Here is a 16,416-nt window from a genome sequence, read left to right as displayed (position 1 = left end):
GAGGTGATCACAGTAGAGGCGTTGCTGCAACTCCGGAGCTCGTCGGCGCTGCTGCCGTGGCCAATGTATGGCAAGCTCCTCGGGCGTTTTGTTGTGAGGTTGCGAGCGACGTGGCCGCTGCAGCCTGAGGGTTGCAGCTGGTGCTCGCCGGCTAAGTGCGGCTCTGGCTAGAGTTACCTGTGTGATGGTGCGTTGCTGGCTGGGAAATGTGCAGGTTGGGATTGAAGTCGCGTGGTCCAGTCTCAGCGAATCCAGCGGCCCAAATCATATCGTATTGACGCAAATCAACGGTGGGTGAGGCGGCTTATTTTCCACTGACATCAGCCGGATGACGCCTAGCAGGCGCCCAATTCTCAAGCCACAGAGAGACAAAGAGAAACTAGAAACGAAATTAAAGAGAAGTTTCCTCACCCTACCATTCGTTCACGCCAACGGCAATGCCTCAATTGCTCATCTTGCGAACTGTAGCTATCACGGATTGAAGCTACAAACCTAACCTACTTGTATCTCCTCTCCCCACCAATAACTCGTCTCTGAATTTTCCGTGGCTGCACGTTCGGCACACACAGTGACACAGGCCACACTCCGCGCGCGCGCACACACAGGCCACACTACAAACCACACTCCACACGCACAGCCCGAAGTGCGGCGCCGGCGATGGATGCTGGTGGAGGTGGTGCTGCTGCCGGTGGCGGTGAAGCAGCAGCTGCAGGTGGAGATGGCTCCAGGGCGGCGACGGGAGCCATCCGTGCGGTGGCGAAGGTGCACCTCGCTCTCGGCTGGGCGGCGGCGACATTCGCCCTCTGCGCCGTCACCCTCCAGCCCCAGCTGAAGCCGCAGGGAGGTCAGTGCGCGGCCACCGAGGTGGACGCGGCGACCATGCGCGCCAAGGGGCTGCTGCTGCTGCTCCCCGCCGGCGCCCAGGCAGCGGCGACCACGGTGGCCGCCTTCGCGCCGGACGCCTGGAGATGGGGGCGGCTGCACGTCGGCTGGACCTTCGCCGCCTTCACGCACGTCGTCAGCGTCTTTACCTACTTCCACCTCGAGGACGCCTTCACTGCTGCGGCCGCCGTCGCCTTCAGCGGCTGCCCCGCCCACATGTACGTGGAGACGGCCATGTTCATCGCCCACAACGTCCTGCTCTTCGTGCCCCTTTGCGTCTTCTTCGTTGTAGGCATCGCCGCACTCGTCGCCGCCGTGTGGTAGCCCTTTGATTCCTACATATATATCGATCCATCCATCCATGCCTAGCGTCTAGCGAAGCTTGTACAGTACTATGCTATGTCGTCCAGCACTCCAGTCTAAGCTACTAGCTAATGATGATCAATGTGGCACTAATTAGGGTTAATTGGTGTGCATGCTGCGTGTTGGAATGCAATGCTAGATCGATGCATGATGCATATGGTTGGATCGAGATGAGAATGAGATCGAGTTTGTACTCTTTAGAGCTAGTTATCATATGCATGCATGGAGCTTAGTTATTACATGACGTGTTTCTGTTGATTCTGTGCTAAAACTGCAGGTTGCTGTGATGTGTTTGTGGCTTGTTTCCTTCTTTATTCTCCGAGATTAGTTTGATGAAAAATGTGCGTTGTAATGTGTGGCTCAAGAAATATTTCTTATCTTCTTAAGGATCGAGTTACCAAACTCCTCAGCTTTTTGTTGCCCCAGACCTCCAAATGGTGCTGAAATGTTCAAATTAATGTTTTTACCTAAAAAAATAGCACGAAAAATATATACGCAAAATGACCGGACTTGACTCACGCGTGCAGTTAATATTAACGCAGGACAGAGGGGTGCAGTAGTTTTCATATTGCAGTGGATGCTAAGATACTAAGATGGGTGCTGCCACGTAGTACGACGTACAGTTTACAGCAAAATGGACGTCTCCTACCCAAATGCATGCAGCTAGCTAGCTAGCTACCCAAAATGTGCATTGCATGCTGCCATCTCTCACTGCCAGACCGCGAGACAGAGGCGTAGGTCGGTCCAACCATCTCGCTACCGCAACGAGTTCGTGCTAGCTAGCGCTGTACATTGATCTCGATGGTCACTTACTCTTTTCGTGCTGCGGTACGCGCAGCGCAGGCAATGGAATCGATGCACATGATGCAACGCTAGCATATAGCAAGCAGCCAGAGAGTGAAGCTGAAACCGAACTAATATGGGAGTGGCGCATGTGCATAGATCCAAAAGTGCGACTTGACCCAGCAGATATGGCAACCCATCTTCATTGGTGCCATGGGTATGAGCCAACATCGGTGCATGAGGAACCCGCACCACAGAATTACTTGAGCATCTTTCTTGAGATATACGAAGATTGGTGTTGGGTTCTCAATAGGTCTAGTTTATACCGACAAGGAAAATGTGTGTTTCAAGTAAGTAATTGCATAGCGTTTGTACCAACCTAACGTAAAAAATCGTAGGCATTACCATAGTCATGCGGATGCTAAACGAATATATACCCCTCACCGGTCATAGCAAAGTTCTTTTGGTCATGTTGGACAACATCTACTAGTGGAAAGGGGACATGTGCTCTGACCCAAGTAATTTTCATTGGTCGAAAACAACGACGAAATCATTGGTTTTGTCGAACATGGCGATTACAAAGTAATTGTTGTATCCAGCATACATAGACGGGGGTTGAGAGATGATAATTTTTTTTTTCAAAACGGAGGCAAAAGATTTGCCTCATTTATTAAATAAAGAGAGAATAGAGTTTAGAGTCTTTCAACACACTCACAGATACGGCATGACAATTACTTGCCCGCAAAAATATTCCCTAATTTCTTTGCACCGGTAGTCACCCAAAGCTTGGCCTCGTCGACGATGGCGGCGAGTAGGATGGTCGGTGGCGCACTCTTATGACGAAACACCCGAGCGTTTCTTTCATTCCAAATGGTCTACGAGACAAGCATGATGAGAGAGGCCAAAGCTTGCCGGTTGGGGTTACGGTTGTCGGTTCTCTTGTCCCACCATTCAAAGACGGATTCGTCCATGTGCCACTCGGACGTATCCATGTACGCGAGACCAAGCAACTCAATGAGAGATTTCCATAGCCGAATCGTATAGCGACACTTGAAAAAAAGGTGGGCACCCGTTTCTTGTTCCCTGAATGTGGGCGGCGGAGAGAACCGCGATGTGGCTGATCTTGAGGATCCAAGCGTTCCCCTTGAGGGCCTCGTGAACTTTTCAGTTCTTTCTTGTCGAGGCCACAAAGATGAGAGATGCAATATTTTTGGGTTTGCGTCCAAAGAGCCACGGGGAGTCCTAAAAGAAGATAATCTTATGTATCTAATCAACGTCGATTTGCATCTATTCATGCCATCCAACATGTTGCAACCCTATGTCGTTAATGGGGAGGCACCGGCGACAGTAAAGGGGAAGGAGGGGTTGGAGGGGCCGGCCGCCTCGGAGAATCCAACAATGAAGAATGTATGGTGTTTCAAAAGAATCTTAATCATAAATGAATTTGGCTAAGTTAAGCTGTTCTGACTACATCTAAAGTGCTACAAAATGCAGAATACATACACTTGCAATCACATCATTCAATCATAGGCATGTGATGCGATTGGCATAGTAGCCACGCAGCATGCCACATCCAACACCACTAATTATGCACGACCGAAGGATCCTCAGACCTTCTGCTCACGAAAGGTCTGCATCCAGCCTCCAACATGTGCTCCGTCTTGTTCAACCTGGGAATGGGCATCAACCTTTGCGGCGGTGAAGGTGATGCCGATCTTGATCTCGCCGTGGTACGAGTTGTCCGCGGTGACCACCCTGTACTTGGCCGGGTTCAGCCGCGACTTGCCGCTCTCCATGCCCATGCTGATCAGGTCGGTCACATTGATCCTGCACCATATTCAAGAACGGGGTTCAGATCTTGCTTTCGTCTTTGATTTGCCACTTCAATTCAATTAGCTGCTGAAGTGCTGATGCTTGGCAGCTGGGAGTAGGAGTTTACTCACGTTGCTTGGCCGAGGAAGTCGTCGCTTGAGAAGTTGTCGTGGTCCATGATCCGGAGGACGAGCTTTTCCTGCACGTTGGCCGCGGAGGAGTTGATCTGGAACCTGAGCACCTCGTTCCAGCTCGGATTCCTCCCAGCATCTGCAGTACATGCACACGGTTGGTTCGTTCAGCAACATAATATTTTGTGAACCAAGAAAACAGAGCTGTGTGGAAGGGAAGCAGGGACAGACCTCGGGCGGTGCTGCTCTTGCGCTCCTGGCTCCGGTACTGCACCACCACATACGGGTCGATCTTCCCTGCACGTGCATACAAGTGGGCACGAAGATCAATCTCCGTCCACAACCGAACACAGAACGGAGCAAATGGAAGCCAAGAACACGCATGCTCACCGAGGAAATCGGTGCCGGAGAGGCCCTTGGCGTGGACCAGATGCACCTCCAGAAGGCCGCGCGCCATTTTATTTGCTCTCTCGTTCTCGCTGGAAAGCTAACCAACACTCGATCCTCTCACACAGTCCCACGGCCGGCCGGCTGCTCTGCCCTTGTGAATGAATGTCTTTCTCTCTTTCGCCTTTGTTCTCCTGTGGCTCGCGTTTGGAATCGAGGTGCCGTGACTGAGGCGCGCCGGTGTATTTATATAGTACAGGTTGGTTCCTCGGATGGGTGGCAGCTGCCGCTGTACGAGTCCATTCAAAACTCCGGAGTTGGTCGTCGCCAACGTGAGGAAGCACGCACCAGTCTAGCCGATTTTTGGACGGGTTCAAGGCTCCTACAGTACTCGCTTCCACTCACCTTCCCTTCCCGCACGAAAACAAGCTCCGTTTCTTTCTTTTAACCCAAGTTGCCAACTAGTCCTGTGCTATACTGGTTGAGCAGGCCTCGAGACACAACAACGAGTCCTTTTTTTTAGGAAGGCCATCATGACTAACTTTATTAATTTAAAAAAGGAATTGCATCGTCAACTAGTTTAGAAACTAGACAGCCCAGGGGCTCGTCCGTCCACCTAAGAGAAGACTTATTACAAAATCTGAAGTTCGCTAGCACATGCGCTGCTTGGTTACAAGAACAAGAGCAATGCTGAAATTTGACCTTCCCGATCAACAAGGAAATATCCACACATTCGACGAATGTTGCTGCTACTTCATCCCACCATCTTACTTAGCCATTACATGATTCTATGATAGTCGTGGAATCGGACTCCGCTTCAATCCTAGGGAAGCTCAATGAGTTTGCAAATGCCAGCCCATCTCTCATCGCAAGGGCCTCGGTACTAACCACATTAGCTGCGTAGGGTATAAATTTGCATTGCGCCGCAAGGAACATACCCTTCTCGTCCCTAATTACAGCTGCTGTAGCACCCATACCTTCATCAATATAAAAAGCAGCATCAACATTCAGCTTGACAAACCTGGGATCCGGTGTCCTCCACCTTTCTTCAGTATTACCCGTCCTTTTCTCATTGGCCTGATGGAAATTGTTTGCAATTGCCAGTATCGACATCGGCCATTTAAAAGCAGGAGGGGGTGATCCATTATGTGTAAACTGCCGGCGGATTCATCATAGGTACCAGCTCCCCACCGCTATGATTTGCCTGACATCTAGATTGGGTTTCAGAGGAACAGGGCTAGGTCCTTGAAGGAATAAATGTTCTAAGATAACAGAGCCCGAACGATCCACAATCAGGGCGTTATGGATTGTTTCCGAAATGCCGAGACGACAACGAGTCCTTCGTTTCGCCCGGACTGCGTCTTCACTTGCCAATCACCAACTTTACCATGGACCGTGCGTGCGTGCTCAGTTTGACTTCTATGAAATTCTCTACGCGGTGACATGGAAGAAACGAACGTATTTGCAACGCGTTTGGTTGGGTGGAAAACCCCCGCTTCCGATTACAGCGCTTTTGTAAAACAGTAGCAGCTGTTTGGTTCGGTCGGTCTGTTTTTTGTTACGACACTATCTCATACAGGGCTTCACATCCGCGAAAACGACTGATCCGGCCGGATACAGAATCCCCTTTGCTCCGTACTCGCTTGTGCCCGAACCAAACAAAACGCGTATTCAAGAGAAAATTTCAGAAGCAGCGCTTCCCGATACTGAAAGTCGAAAACGATACAGGAGTGGGAACCAAACGCCTCGTTGGATCGCGGTCTCGGATCAATTCGCGTATATCTGCAGAAACGTAACTCGACCGGGTCTTGACACCGCACAGGGGTCTGTCTAGGTACTTCTAGATGTGTGCACGTCTAAAAGACTCAATCAAATATTTAAGGGAAAAAATTAACCACGCGAATCTTTGCGTAAAATCAACGACATAAGACTTAGATGTGCAATACTTATGACACATCTACATGTGCTTTAGCAAAATTGTTATGGAAAACATTGTATAAGACCAGACGGCCAAGGTTCCTAAACGGAAGAGCCTATTCTGCAGAGGGAGAAGGGGGGGGGGGTAAATAGTAAATTTGGGAAAATAATATTAAAAATTAATGCATTGAAGATGCTCGTACGTGGAAGGTGGGGGGGGGGGGGGTAAACAGTAAATTTGGAAAAATAATATTAAAAATTAATGCATTGAAGATGCTCGTACGTGAAGGTTCGTGTAAAATTTCGTGTTGTTTAGACATATGAGGAGCTCGTGCCAATAAAAGCAAATTTTGAGGGTGTGAAAAACTTTGAAAAGAAAACTATTCATAGCCAGGTTTTGTTTGTGCGAGCTCCTTAAAAGTCTAAACACCATAAAAAATCACGCACTTTGCACACATGAGCATCTTCAATACTAAAAATTTCATATTTTTTTTAGACTTTCATTTTTTAATTTTTTTTTCTGACACAATGTAGATGAGCCGGGCACCGCATTGAATTATTGCCTCCTTCTATGTATTTCTTTTAGAAAAGGAGGTTAAAATTCCAGGCCTCACCATAAAAAAATGCACACGTCCATCTGTATTGAATTATTCAACAAAGGTTGAGCAAAAACATGTATCAAACAACAAGAAGCCATCACTTGCACACCTACAAACTCGACAATGGAGATGACATCACAACGCCTCATCATCTAGAACCGGAGTAACATGGCATATGGGAGCACACATCCGGTCTAGCAAACCCTAAGCGTGCACCACATGCACACACTTTGAAAGTTGCCACTATCATCAAATAGTCGACCCATCTTCAGGGTAGAGATCCGCATTATCCTTGCCAGGCTAGCCATCGACGCCACAGCCCCACGGTCATCCATCAAGACACCTCCGACATTGAGACTTCGCTGCACTATGCCGCCGAGACCCATCATTGTCGATGTGACATATACGACGCCACTCCACCTCCTGACCCCTCCAGCAGCTGCTCCAAAATGATGCCCCTTGGGAGGGAGAACAGCGCCAAGCGAGGAGACAAGACATGCAATGACAATGCATTCATCAGGGTAACGATGTTTAGACGCCGCCATCCTCCATTATGACTGAAGTTGACATAGTTTTCATCGGTTGTCGCGCCTCCCCTTCCTCGCCGCCAGCACTAGCTGACGTGCCAGATCTCCTCCTGACTGACTACTGGACGCCGTGTGGCGACACAACAGCAGTCGTGGTAGCCACCACCAGCTCGCCGTCATGAGCCGCAGTCGACCCAGGTCAATAGCCCCGTCGGCCGAAAAACAAGAGCGATGTGACCACAATAGGATCATCGGGCCCATCGCCGGCTGACCTAGCAGCTGCGGACAACTCGACCACCACCGTCCCAAGGCCGCCGCTAGGATTCAAGATCCTCGTCGGGAATGACCTACATCTAGGGCCGCAGCCGCGCTCTAGGCCAGAGATCTCCCATGGGGGCGAGGAGACGAGGGCCCGCCATCTGCCGGACAGGGATTTGCATGCCGGCCTCCTCCAGCGGCGACATGATATTGATGGGGAGGAGGAGTGTGTGCGACAACAGCGATTAGAGCAAGTACAATAAGGATGACTAGGCGGGCTATAAGCCTTTAAATATTATATTTTTGATGAGTTTGAGCGAAGATGGGAGGAGAGAGAAGGGAAGCGGGCTACTGATTAACAGCCGGCTGCAACACACGCTCCTAGACATGTTGTGAGAGAGTGAGGTGGGCCATATATCCAAAAGGTATTACATATTTATATGCTACTATTGAACTTGTCGGTTGTAAGCTTCGCTATAGATGACGTGGCAATATCATATAGCCAGCAGCTGGCTATACTATTAACCATGCTCTTAGGATTTGACTGAGCTGCCCCATCCCCCGGGAGCGATGCAGGGTTGTACGTGAGAGTCCCTCTGTATTATTGTGGTGTATATTTTTTAAACTAGCCATCACATTATATTATTACAATCGTAATCAATACCGCTTGTCACACATGACCACACACCAAAGCAGCCTTAAAGCTTGGCGGCGGTAAGGGGGGAGGAGGGGTTGGAGGGGCCGGCCACCTCGGCGGCTTGGGGTCGCCGCCCGTGCCGCCCTAGGGATGGAGCGACGCGTGACGAAAAAAGAAAGACACAAGGGAGAACAGGATTACAGTTCTTTAGTGCAGCTAGATTATCACAAATTATTAACAATAATGCTACATCTACGTGATGGTTTACGAAAGGTTACGTAAACCCCCATTTTCAGGGTGGGCCCGTGTGGCGAGGTAAGGCCCAATAAAATTCCACCACGCTACGTACAAATCCTTACGTAAGTGTAGCATCTCTCAATTATTAAAGCATGCCGTTTGCGATACATAAAATACTTAGTCGGGGCTGCTCCCGTGTAAGGAGCGCCCAGGTTGAGGCTGGCAGGAAAAATCGAAAAACGGGTTCGTACATGAACGCACACCTTGTACAAGCTACCAAGTTATCAAGGCATCAACAAGCATTCAACAATGGAGAATCCAACAGTGTAGAATGTATGGTGTTTCAAAAGAATCTTAATCATAAATGAATTTGGCTAAGTTAAGCTGTTGTGACTATACATCTAAAGTGCTACAAAATGAAGCGTACATACACTTGGAATCACATCAGTTAATCAAAGGCATATGATGCGGTTGGCAGAGCAGCCACGCCCACAACCAGCACGACTAATTATGCACGACCGAGGGACCCTCAGACCTTCTGCCCACGAAAGCTCTGTGCCCAGCCCCCAACCTGTGCTCCGTCTTCTTCAACCTGGCAATGGGAATCAACCTTTGCGGCGGTGAAGGTGATGCCGATTTTGATCTCGCCGTGGTACGAGTTGTCGGCGGTGACCACCCTGTACTTGGCCGGGTTCAGCCGCGACGCGCCGCTCTCCATGCCCATGCTGATCAGATCAGTCACATTGATCCTGCATCACACAGATATATTCAGTAATTTGATCCAGATCTTGCTTTCGTCTTTGATTTGCCACTTCAATTCAATTAGCTGCTGAAGTGCTGATGCTTGGCAGCTGGGAGTAGGAGTTTACTCACGTTGCTTGGCCGAGGAAGTCGTCGCTTGAGAAGTTGTCGTGGTCCATGATCCGGAGGACGAGCTTTTCCTGCACGTTGGCCGCGGAGGAGTTGATCTGGAACCTGAGCACCTCGTTCCAGCTCGGATTCCTCCCAGCATCTGCAGTACATGCACACGGTTGTTTCGTTCAGCAAAAATTTATTTCGTGGACCGGGGTCGAGACGAGGAACCAAGAACAGAGCTGTGTGGTGGAAGGGAAGCAGGGACTGACCTCGGGCGGTGCTGCTCTTGCGCTCCTGGCTCCGGTACTGCACCACCACATACGGGTCGATCTTCCCTGCACACACATACACGGCAAGCACAAAATTCAGTCTCCGTCCACAACCCAACACATAACAGAGCAAATCGAAGCCAAGAACACCCGTGCAGTAGAGTACTCTACTCACCGAGGAAATCGCTGCCGGAGAGGCCCTTGGCGTGGACCAGATGCACCTCGAGGAGACCGCGCGCCATTGTATTTCCTCACTCGTTCTCGCCGGGAAGCTAACCAACACTCCCACGGCCGGCCGGTTGCTCTGCCCTTCTGAATGAATGCCTTTCTCCCTTTCGTCTTTGATCTCAGGCGTTTGCAATTGAGGTGCCGTAACTGAGGCGCGCCGGCGTATTTATATAGTACAACTTGGTTCCTCGGATGGGTAGCGGCTGCCGCTGTACGGGTCCATTCAAAACTCCAGAGCTGGTCGTCGCAACGTGAGGAAAGCTCGCGCCATTTGGACGGGTTCAAGGCTCCTACAGTACTCGCTTCCACTCTCCTTCCTTTCCCGCACGAAAACAAGGTGGAGCCCTCTCCGTTCTTTAACCCAAGTTGTCAACTTCCCTTAAAAAGACAAGTTGGCAACTAGTACTGTGCTTTACTGGTTGAGCCTCGAGACACGACAGCTAGAATCCTTCGTTTCGCCCGGACTGCGTCTTCACTTGCCAATCACCAACTTTACCATGGGCCGGGCGCGCGTGCTCTTTTGATGTCTACTAAATTCTCTACGCGGTGACATGGAATGGAAGAGAGGAACGTAGTTGGATCGCGGTCTCGGATGAATTAGCGCATATCTGTAGAAACGTAACTGGACCGGGTCTCGACACCGCATGTTTAAGAGGGGCCGTTTGGCCCTCACATCAGCCAAGCTCTCGTCTGGTTCTAATACCTACGGCTATGTTGACCTCTTCGACAATATCTCCGTCGCGTAGTTATTGATCTTCATCATAGTTGTCCAGACAAACCACTCAAGGTCAGTACATAAGCAAGAAGACAACGTCTTCCACAGGGTAACGACGCAAGTTCGTCGTTATTGAGGGTGATTAATGAAGAACAAAAGTTTTCGCCCGTAGATGAAGCGGTGTTTCAACCTTCATTTGATGACGGATCTTTCGATAGTCATGACAACCAGAACTCCATGCCAGTTTGGAATGGACTAGATGGTGGGTGAGACGTCTTGCCACCTTAGACCAACACCGCCACCGTCGAGGGTCCGCCGATGTCATGGCGCGGATCAGGCGGCTTCCATTCTACATTGGGTCAAACAACTTGTATGATCCACTATGTCCACCAGACCCAACCTTATACAACCACACACCTGGTTCTGGTTGATCTTATACAAAGGTTCCTCACACCACGTGCAACTAGAGAGACTGAAAGTGATTGTTCATTGAGCGGAAAAAACATGGTACTCCATTGCTTCGTTCCACTCCGACCTTTGGTCTCAATCATCGTCCCCTTGCGGCCTTTCCCAGCCATGTCCCTCATGTACCCCCTACTTCTACACACCTAGGTTGGGCCCAACTGGCACTTGATACCAGCACAAATCGTGATCGGAACGCCACATCTTTGCCTCAACTCGTCTCTTCCCCACCCCAAGTCTGCTCCAGCCATGCCCTAAGCCCATTGCCGCCCATGCACTGCCTCCATCACGGCAGCTCCCACTACATCCCAATACTCATCGGCTATTGCATCCCCTCCTCCTGCCAAGTCACTATCTAGGTGGAGGCACATTAGCAAGTCTTTTCCCCTATTACCTCTATGTTCTTCACACCGTGTACACTTTTGGGTATAATCTGAAATTTTCTAAATTGTGAATGTTGAATGATTTGGTTTATTTCTTTATGTGTTGAAAGGACTATCTTGCAAGTTCGGTTTCACTTTGATGGAAATTTTTATCATTGACGACCAACCATTGTGATATGTGTGAGGAGAAGATTGTTTGTTTGTGATTCTCCATGGGATATGTGGAATGGGATAGACTCAATGTCCCTTAAGGCTACACCACACTATTTTAGATGGAGAGATGTTGCACTTACTGATGTTCGGGGAAGGTTTGTTTGATGGGACCAGTTGTCTTGTGAGTAATGAGGCATGCATGGAACCGTTAGAGCATATCCCTTTTGATGGCGGTGTGGACATTTACGTTGAAGAACTGGGAGAAGAACCAACATAGCCGAATTAGACAATGGATGGTGGTTTTTCTTAAGGATGAGATACAAGGAATGCTCGTAGATAGTGGAGGTAGTGGCATCCGATTTCTAGAGCCAAATTTTGGTGATCAAGTGTAGGCTATAGGTGGCAAGGATGGTCAAGACATTTCTTTAGTTAGTGACGAAATAAAGAAAGATTGCAATGCATAGGGCAACACAAGTCACACCCTTGAACATAAAATTGACATACCTCTTGAGAGAAATTTATTTTTGTTTTAACTTCAAGTTTTGGGTTCGAAATTCAAGCTACACACATAATGTAAACAAAATTTAGTAAATCAGCCATAAACCAGGGGCCAACCTTGTAAATTGTCGGCTAAAATTAATACATAGTGTGAGTGAAACTTTTGTTTTAGTTTCAAATTCAAATGTTGGGTTCAAAATTCAGGGTGCATGGGAACATTTGAAAACAAGTAAATTGGTATCCATCCATTGGCTAATCTGGTAAATTTGTTGCTAAAATTAACATAGGTTTAAGATAAACTTGTTTCAGTTTCGCATTTGAATTTTAGGTTCAAAATATAAATTTTAGAAAAAATAAAAGCAATTCTACTAAACCAGACATAATTTGGTGACTAACATGGTAAAATACCAGCTACAAAATAAATTATATACAAACATATTATTTTAGTTTGGATTCAAAATTAATGTTGCAAAGATAACTTGAAATCTTCATAATTCAATGAACAGTCTTGCAAAGTTTCATCTATAACCAATGTGTGATTTGGGAGAAGTATGTTACCCTAGTTTCAATGGCAAGTAGAGAGAAGAGCGTCAACATGGCAAATATGGGGGTTACATTTGACCAATATGCCCATGACCATTTATCTTTGAAACGAGGCAAAAGATTTGCACCTATGCCTATTCATTAATTCAGAAGAATGATCTTTGATTAATCCTGAAAAACTAGGCTGAAACCATAGTTACAACCGTCCATATTCCACCTAAGTTAAATCAAGGACATCACCAACTAGCACAATCACGACAACAAAAACTCGACGCCTCGAAGGATGCAAAGAGCCCACACACTCTAGCCTCAACGCATGCAAATAAAGAGACATGTCAATTTTGATGATGAGCTTTGATGAAGAGATGGGCAAAGCTTGCATTAGTTGAAGGAAATATGCCCTAGAGGCAATAATAAAGTTGTTATTTATATTTCCTTATATCATGATAAATGTTTATTATTCATGCTAGAATTGTATTAACCGGAAACTTAGTACATGTGTGAATACATAGACAAACAGAGTGCCACTAGTATGCCTCTACTTGGCTAGCTCGTTGAATCAATGATGGATATGTTTCCAAACCATAGACATGATTTGTCATTTGATTAATAGGATCACATCATTAGAGAATGATGTGATTGACTTGACCCATCTGTTAGCTTAGCACGATGATCGTTTATTTTGTTGCTATTGCTTTCTCCATAACTTATACATGTTCCTATGACTATGAGATCATGCAACTCCCGAATACCAGAGGAACACTTTGTGTGCTGTCAAACGTCACAACGTAATTGGGTGACTATAAAGATGCTCTACAGGTGTCTCCGATGGTGTTTGTTGATTTGGAATAGATCGAGATTAGGATTTGTCACTCCGAGTATCAGAGAGGTATCTATGGGCCCTCTCGGTAATGCACATCACTATAAGCCTTGCAAGCAATGTGACTAATGAGTTACTTGCGGGATGATGCATTACATAACGAGTAAAGAGACTTTCCGGTAACGAGATTGAACTAGGTATTGAGATACCGACAATCAAATCTCGGGCAAGTAACATACCAATGACAAAGGGAACAACGTATATCGTTATACGGTTTGACCGATAAAGATCTTCGTAGAATATGTGGGGGCCAGTATGAACATCCAGGTTCCGCTATTGGCTATTGACCGGAGACATGTCTCGGTCATGTCTACATAGTTCTTGAACCCGTAGGGTCCGCACGCTTAACGTTCGGTGACGATCGGTATTATGAGTTTATGTGTTTTGATGTACCGAAGGTAGTTCGGAGTCCCAGATTTGATCACGGACATGACAAGGAGTCTTGAAATGGTCGAGACGTAAAGATCGATATATTGGAAGCCTATGTTTGGACATCGGAATACCGGGAGGTTACCGGACCCCCCGGGGAGTATATGGGCCTTATTGAGCTTTAGGAGAAAGAGAGAGGGGCTGCCTAGGGCGGGCCGTTCCCCCAAGGCCTAGTCCGAATTGGACTAGGGGGGAGGGGCAGCGCCCCCTCCTTATCTTCTCTCCTTCCCTTCCTTCTCTCCTACTCCTACATGGAAAGGGGGGAATCCTACTCCTGGTGGGAGTAGGACTCCCTAGGCCGCGCCATAGTAGAGGGCCGGCCCTCCCCCTCCTCCACTCCTTTATATACGGGGGAGGGGTGAGGGAGTCCTGGATTAGGGGGTGTCCGGATAGCCGGACTATACCTTCGGTCGGACTCCTAGACTATGAAGATACAAGATTGAAGACTTCGTCCCGTGTCCGGAAGGGACTTTCCTTGGCGTGGAAGGCAAGCTTGGCGATACGGATATGTAGATCTCCTACCATTGTAACCGACTCTGTATAACCCTAGCCCTCTCTGGTGTCTATATAAATCGGAGGGTTTTAGTCCATAGGACGAACAACAATCATACCATAGGCTAGCTTCTAGGGTTTAGCCTCTCCGATCTCGTGGTAGATCTACTCTTGTACTACCCATATCATCAATATTAATCAAGCAGGACGTAGGGTTTTACCTCCATCAAGAGGGCCTGAACCTGGGTAAAACATCGTGTCCCCTGCCTCCTGTTACCATCCGGCCTAGATGCACAGTTCGAGACCCCCTACCCGAGATCTGCCGATTTTGACACCGACGTTGGTGCTTTCATTGAGAGTTCCTCTGTGCCGTCACCATCAGGAAGGATGCCTCATCCCGTCTTTAAAGACGGCACCGTTGCTAAGGGAGCTTTGGCTGTCGGCCAGACCCTCGGGCTAGGTGGTTTCCTTATGACCACCCGTTCAGCTGCTGTGCTGACGATGACCGCTCGAGTCATCAAAAGCAATCTTCACGTTAGCTCGGAATTCGCCGAGTAGCTAGATCCAATGGAGCTCTCTTCCCTAAACGAGCTCTTGGATCGCTTCGCCGCCCTGGGAGTCGCTACGGATTACGACCAGATTGGTTCTAAACCCGATCTGAGAGAGATTAACTCCCCCCAGGTCACCCATCACGTTGCCGTGGTAGAGGGACAGTGCGACGACCCTTCATCTATCTTAAGTACTAGATATGTCCGGATTCCCGATCCCTACAAGTCGGATACCCGCAGAGGGGAGGACATCACTCAAAACCTGAACTTAAAGTCAGGTGACGGGCTAGATTCATTGGACAACATCCAAGAATCCAAACTTCCGAGTTCGGAAACTCCTTGGCCCCTGGGTCTCAGATTGGGTGAGGTTTCGGATTTGATTCCGCCCACCCACCCGTACATAAGCGATCTATCCCAAATTAGGCAAGAGCCCGAAGAAACAGTACATTATTACTGGGCCAGATTCCTCCTGGTTATGCTGACTTGGCGTCCATAGTACGAAAGTACTGTGCGATGGAAAGCACCTGGAAAACCGAAACAAAATTTTGGGACAATCCGGCCTTGAATACAAACCCGGTCCAAAATAAAAGGGTGCATCATCGTCAGACACCCGGTTTCAATACCAAAAAGCAAAAGCCCTCTACAGGGCACGAAACCGTATTGGAAGGATGGCTTGATGGACCCTGTAAAATTCACAGTGCAGAGGGCGCCACACCAACTCACAGCCTTAGAGCATGTTGGATACTCCGGCAGGTGGCAAAAATTGGCGAAGATCTTCTAATTCCAGAAACCACAGAAAGCCACCCCAGAGAAACTAGTACGGTATTAACAGTCTTCGAGACTTTCGCATCAAATAATATGCGAAAAAGAACACTCCGCGGCCTTGCCGAAGTCTACCAAGTAGCAACAATAAACCCATGGAGTGCCACGGCTATTACTTTTAACGCCAGTGATGAACCTAAATTCCGAACAGCCTGAGCACCAGCCGCATTGGTCCTCAGTCCAATAGTGGACGGCTTTCGTCTTACCAAGGTACTCATGGATGGCGGCAGCGGATTGAACCTCATTTATGAGGAAACCCTTCAAAAAATGGAAATAGACTGGAACCGCATTGAGCGAAGCAGCACAACCTTTAGAGGAATAATCCCCAGTCGGGAAGCGCGCTGTAAAGGAAAAATCACACTAGATGTGGTGTTTGGCACGCCGGATAATTACAGGTCTGAACAGGTCATGTTCCAGGTGGCCCCGTTCAGTAGCGGATATCACGCTCTGCTAGGGCGGGAAGCGTTTACAGTCTTCCAAGTAATACCCCATTACGGGTACATGAAGCTCAAGATGCCCGGGCCTAACGGAATCATCACTCTCGTTAGTGATCCGGACATAGCACTCCGCGCCGAAAACAAGACAGCCGCACTAGCCCTCGAGGCG

At 48.3% G+C, this 16,416-nt stretch overlaps 3 protein-coding genes across 3 annotated transcripts; 1 reads left to right on the top strand and 2 right to left on the bottom strand.

Annotated features, from left to right (window-relative positions):
* The first annotated feature begins 613 nt into the window (after positions 1-613).
* LOC125548815 lies at positions 614-1,474 on the top strand. Its single transcript, XM_048712354.1, has one exon. The coding sequence runs from the start codon at positions 658-660 to the stop codon at positions 1,204-1,206; it is 549 nt and encodes a 182-aa protein (XP_048568311.1). The 5' UTR covers positions 614-657; the 3' UTR covers positions 1,207-1,474.
* A 1,954-nt stretch (positions 1,475-3,428) lies between these two features.
* LOC125548814 (elicitor-responsive protein 1-like) lies at positions 3,429-4,567 on the bottom strand. The gene is made up of 4 exons (XM_048712353.1): positions 4,362-4,567; positions 4,203-4,268; positions 3,972-4,110; positions 3,429-3,855 (listed from the first exon to the last, which is right to left on the bottom strand). The coding sequence occupies exons 1-4, from the start codon at positions 4,426-4,428 to the stop codon at positions 3,636-3,638; spliced, it is 492 nt and encodes a 163-aa protein (XP_048568310.1). The 5' UTR covers positions 4,429-4,567; the 3' UTR covers positions 3,429-3,635.
* A 4,300-nt stretch (positions 4,568-8,867) lies between these two features.
* LOC125548813 (elicitor-responsive protein 1-like) lies at positions 8,868-10,033 on the bottom strand. Its single transcript, XM_048712351.1, has 4 exons — positions 9,833-10,033; positions 9,658-9,723; positions 9,407-9,545; positions 8,868-9,282 (listed from the first exon to the last, which is right to left on the bottom strand). The coding sequence occupies exons 1-4, from the start codon at positions 9,897-9,899 to the stop codon at positions 9,063-9,065; spliced, it is 492 nt and encodes a 163-aa protein (XP_048568308.1). The 5' UTR covers positions 9,900-10,033; the 3' UTR covers positions 8,868-9,062.
* Between the last annotated feature and the right edge of the window lie 6,383 nt (positions 10,034-16,416).

Source organism: Triticum urartu, chromosome 3 (assembly GCF_003073215.2).
Source record: "Triticum urartu cultivar G1812 chromosome 3, Tu2.1, whole genome shotgun sequence".
Classification (NCBI taxonomy): Eukaryota; Viridiplantae; Streptophyta; class Magnoliopsida; order Poales; family Poaceae; genus Triticum; species Triticum urartu.
This window is presented reverse-complemented; position numbering and strand designations above follow the sequence as displayed.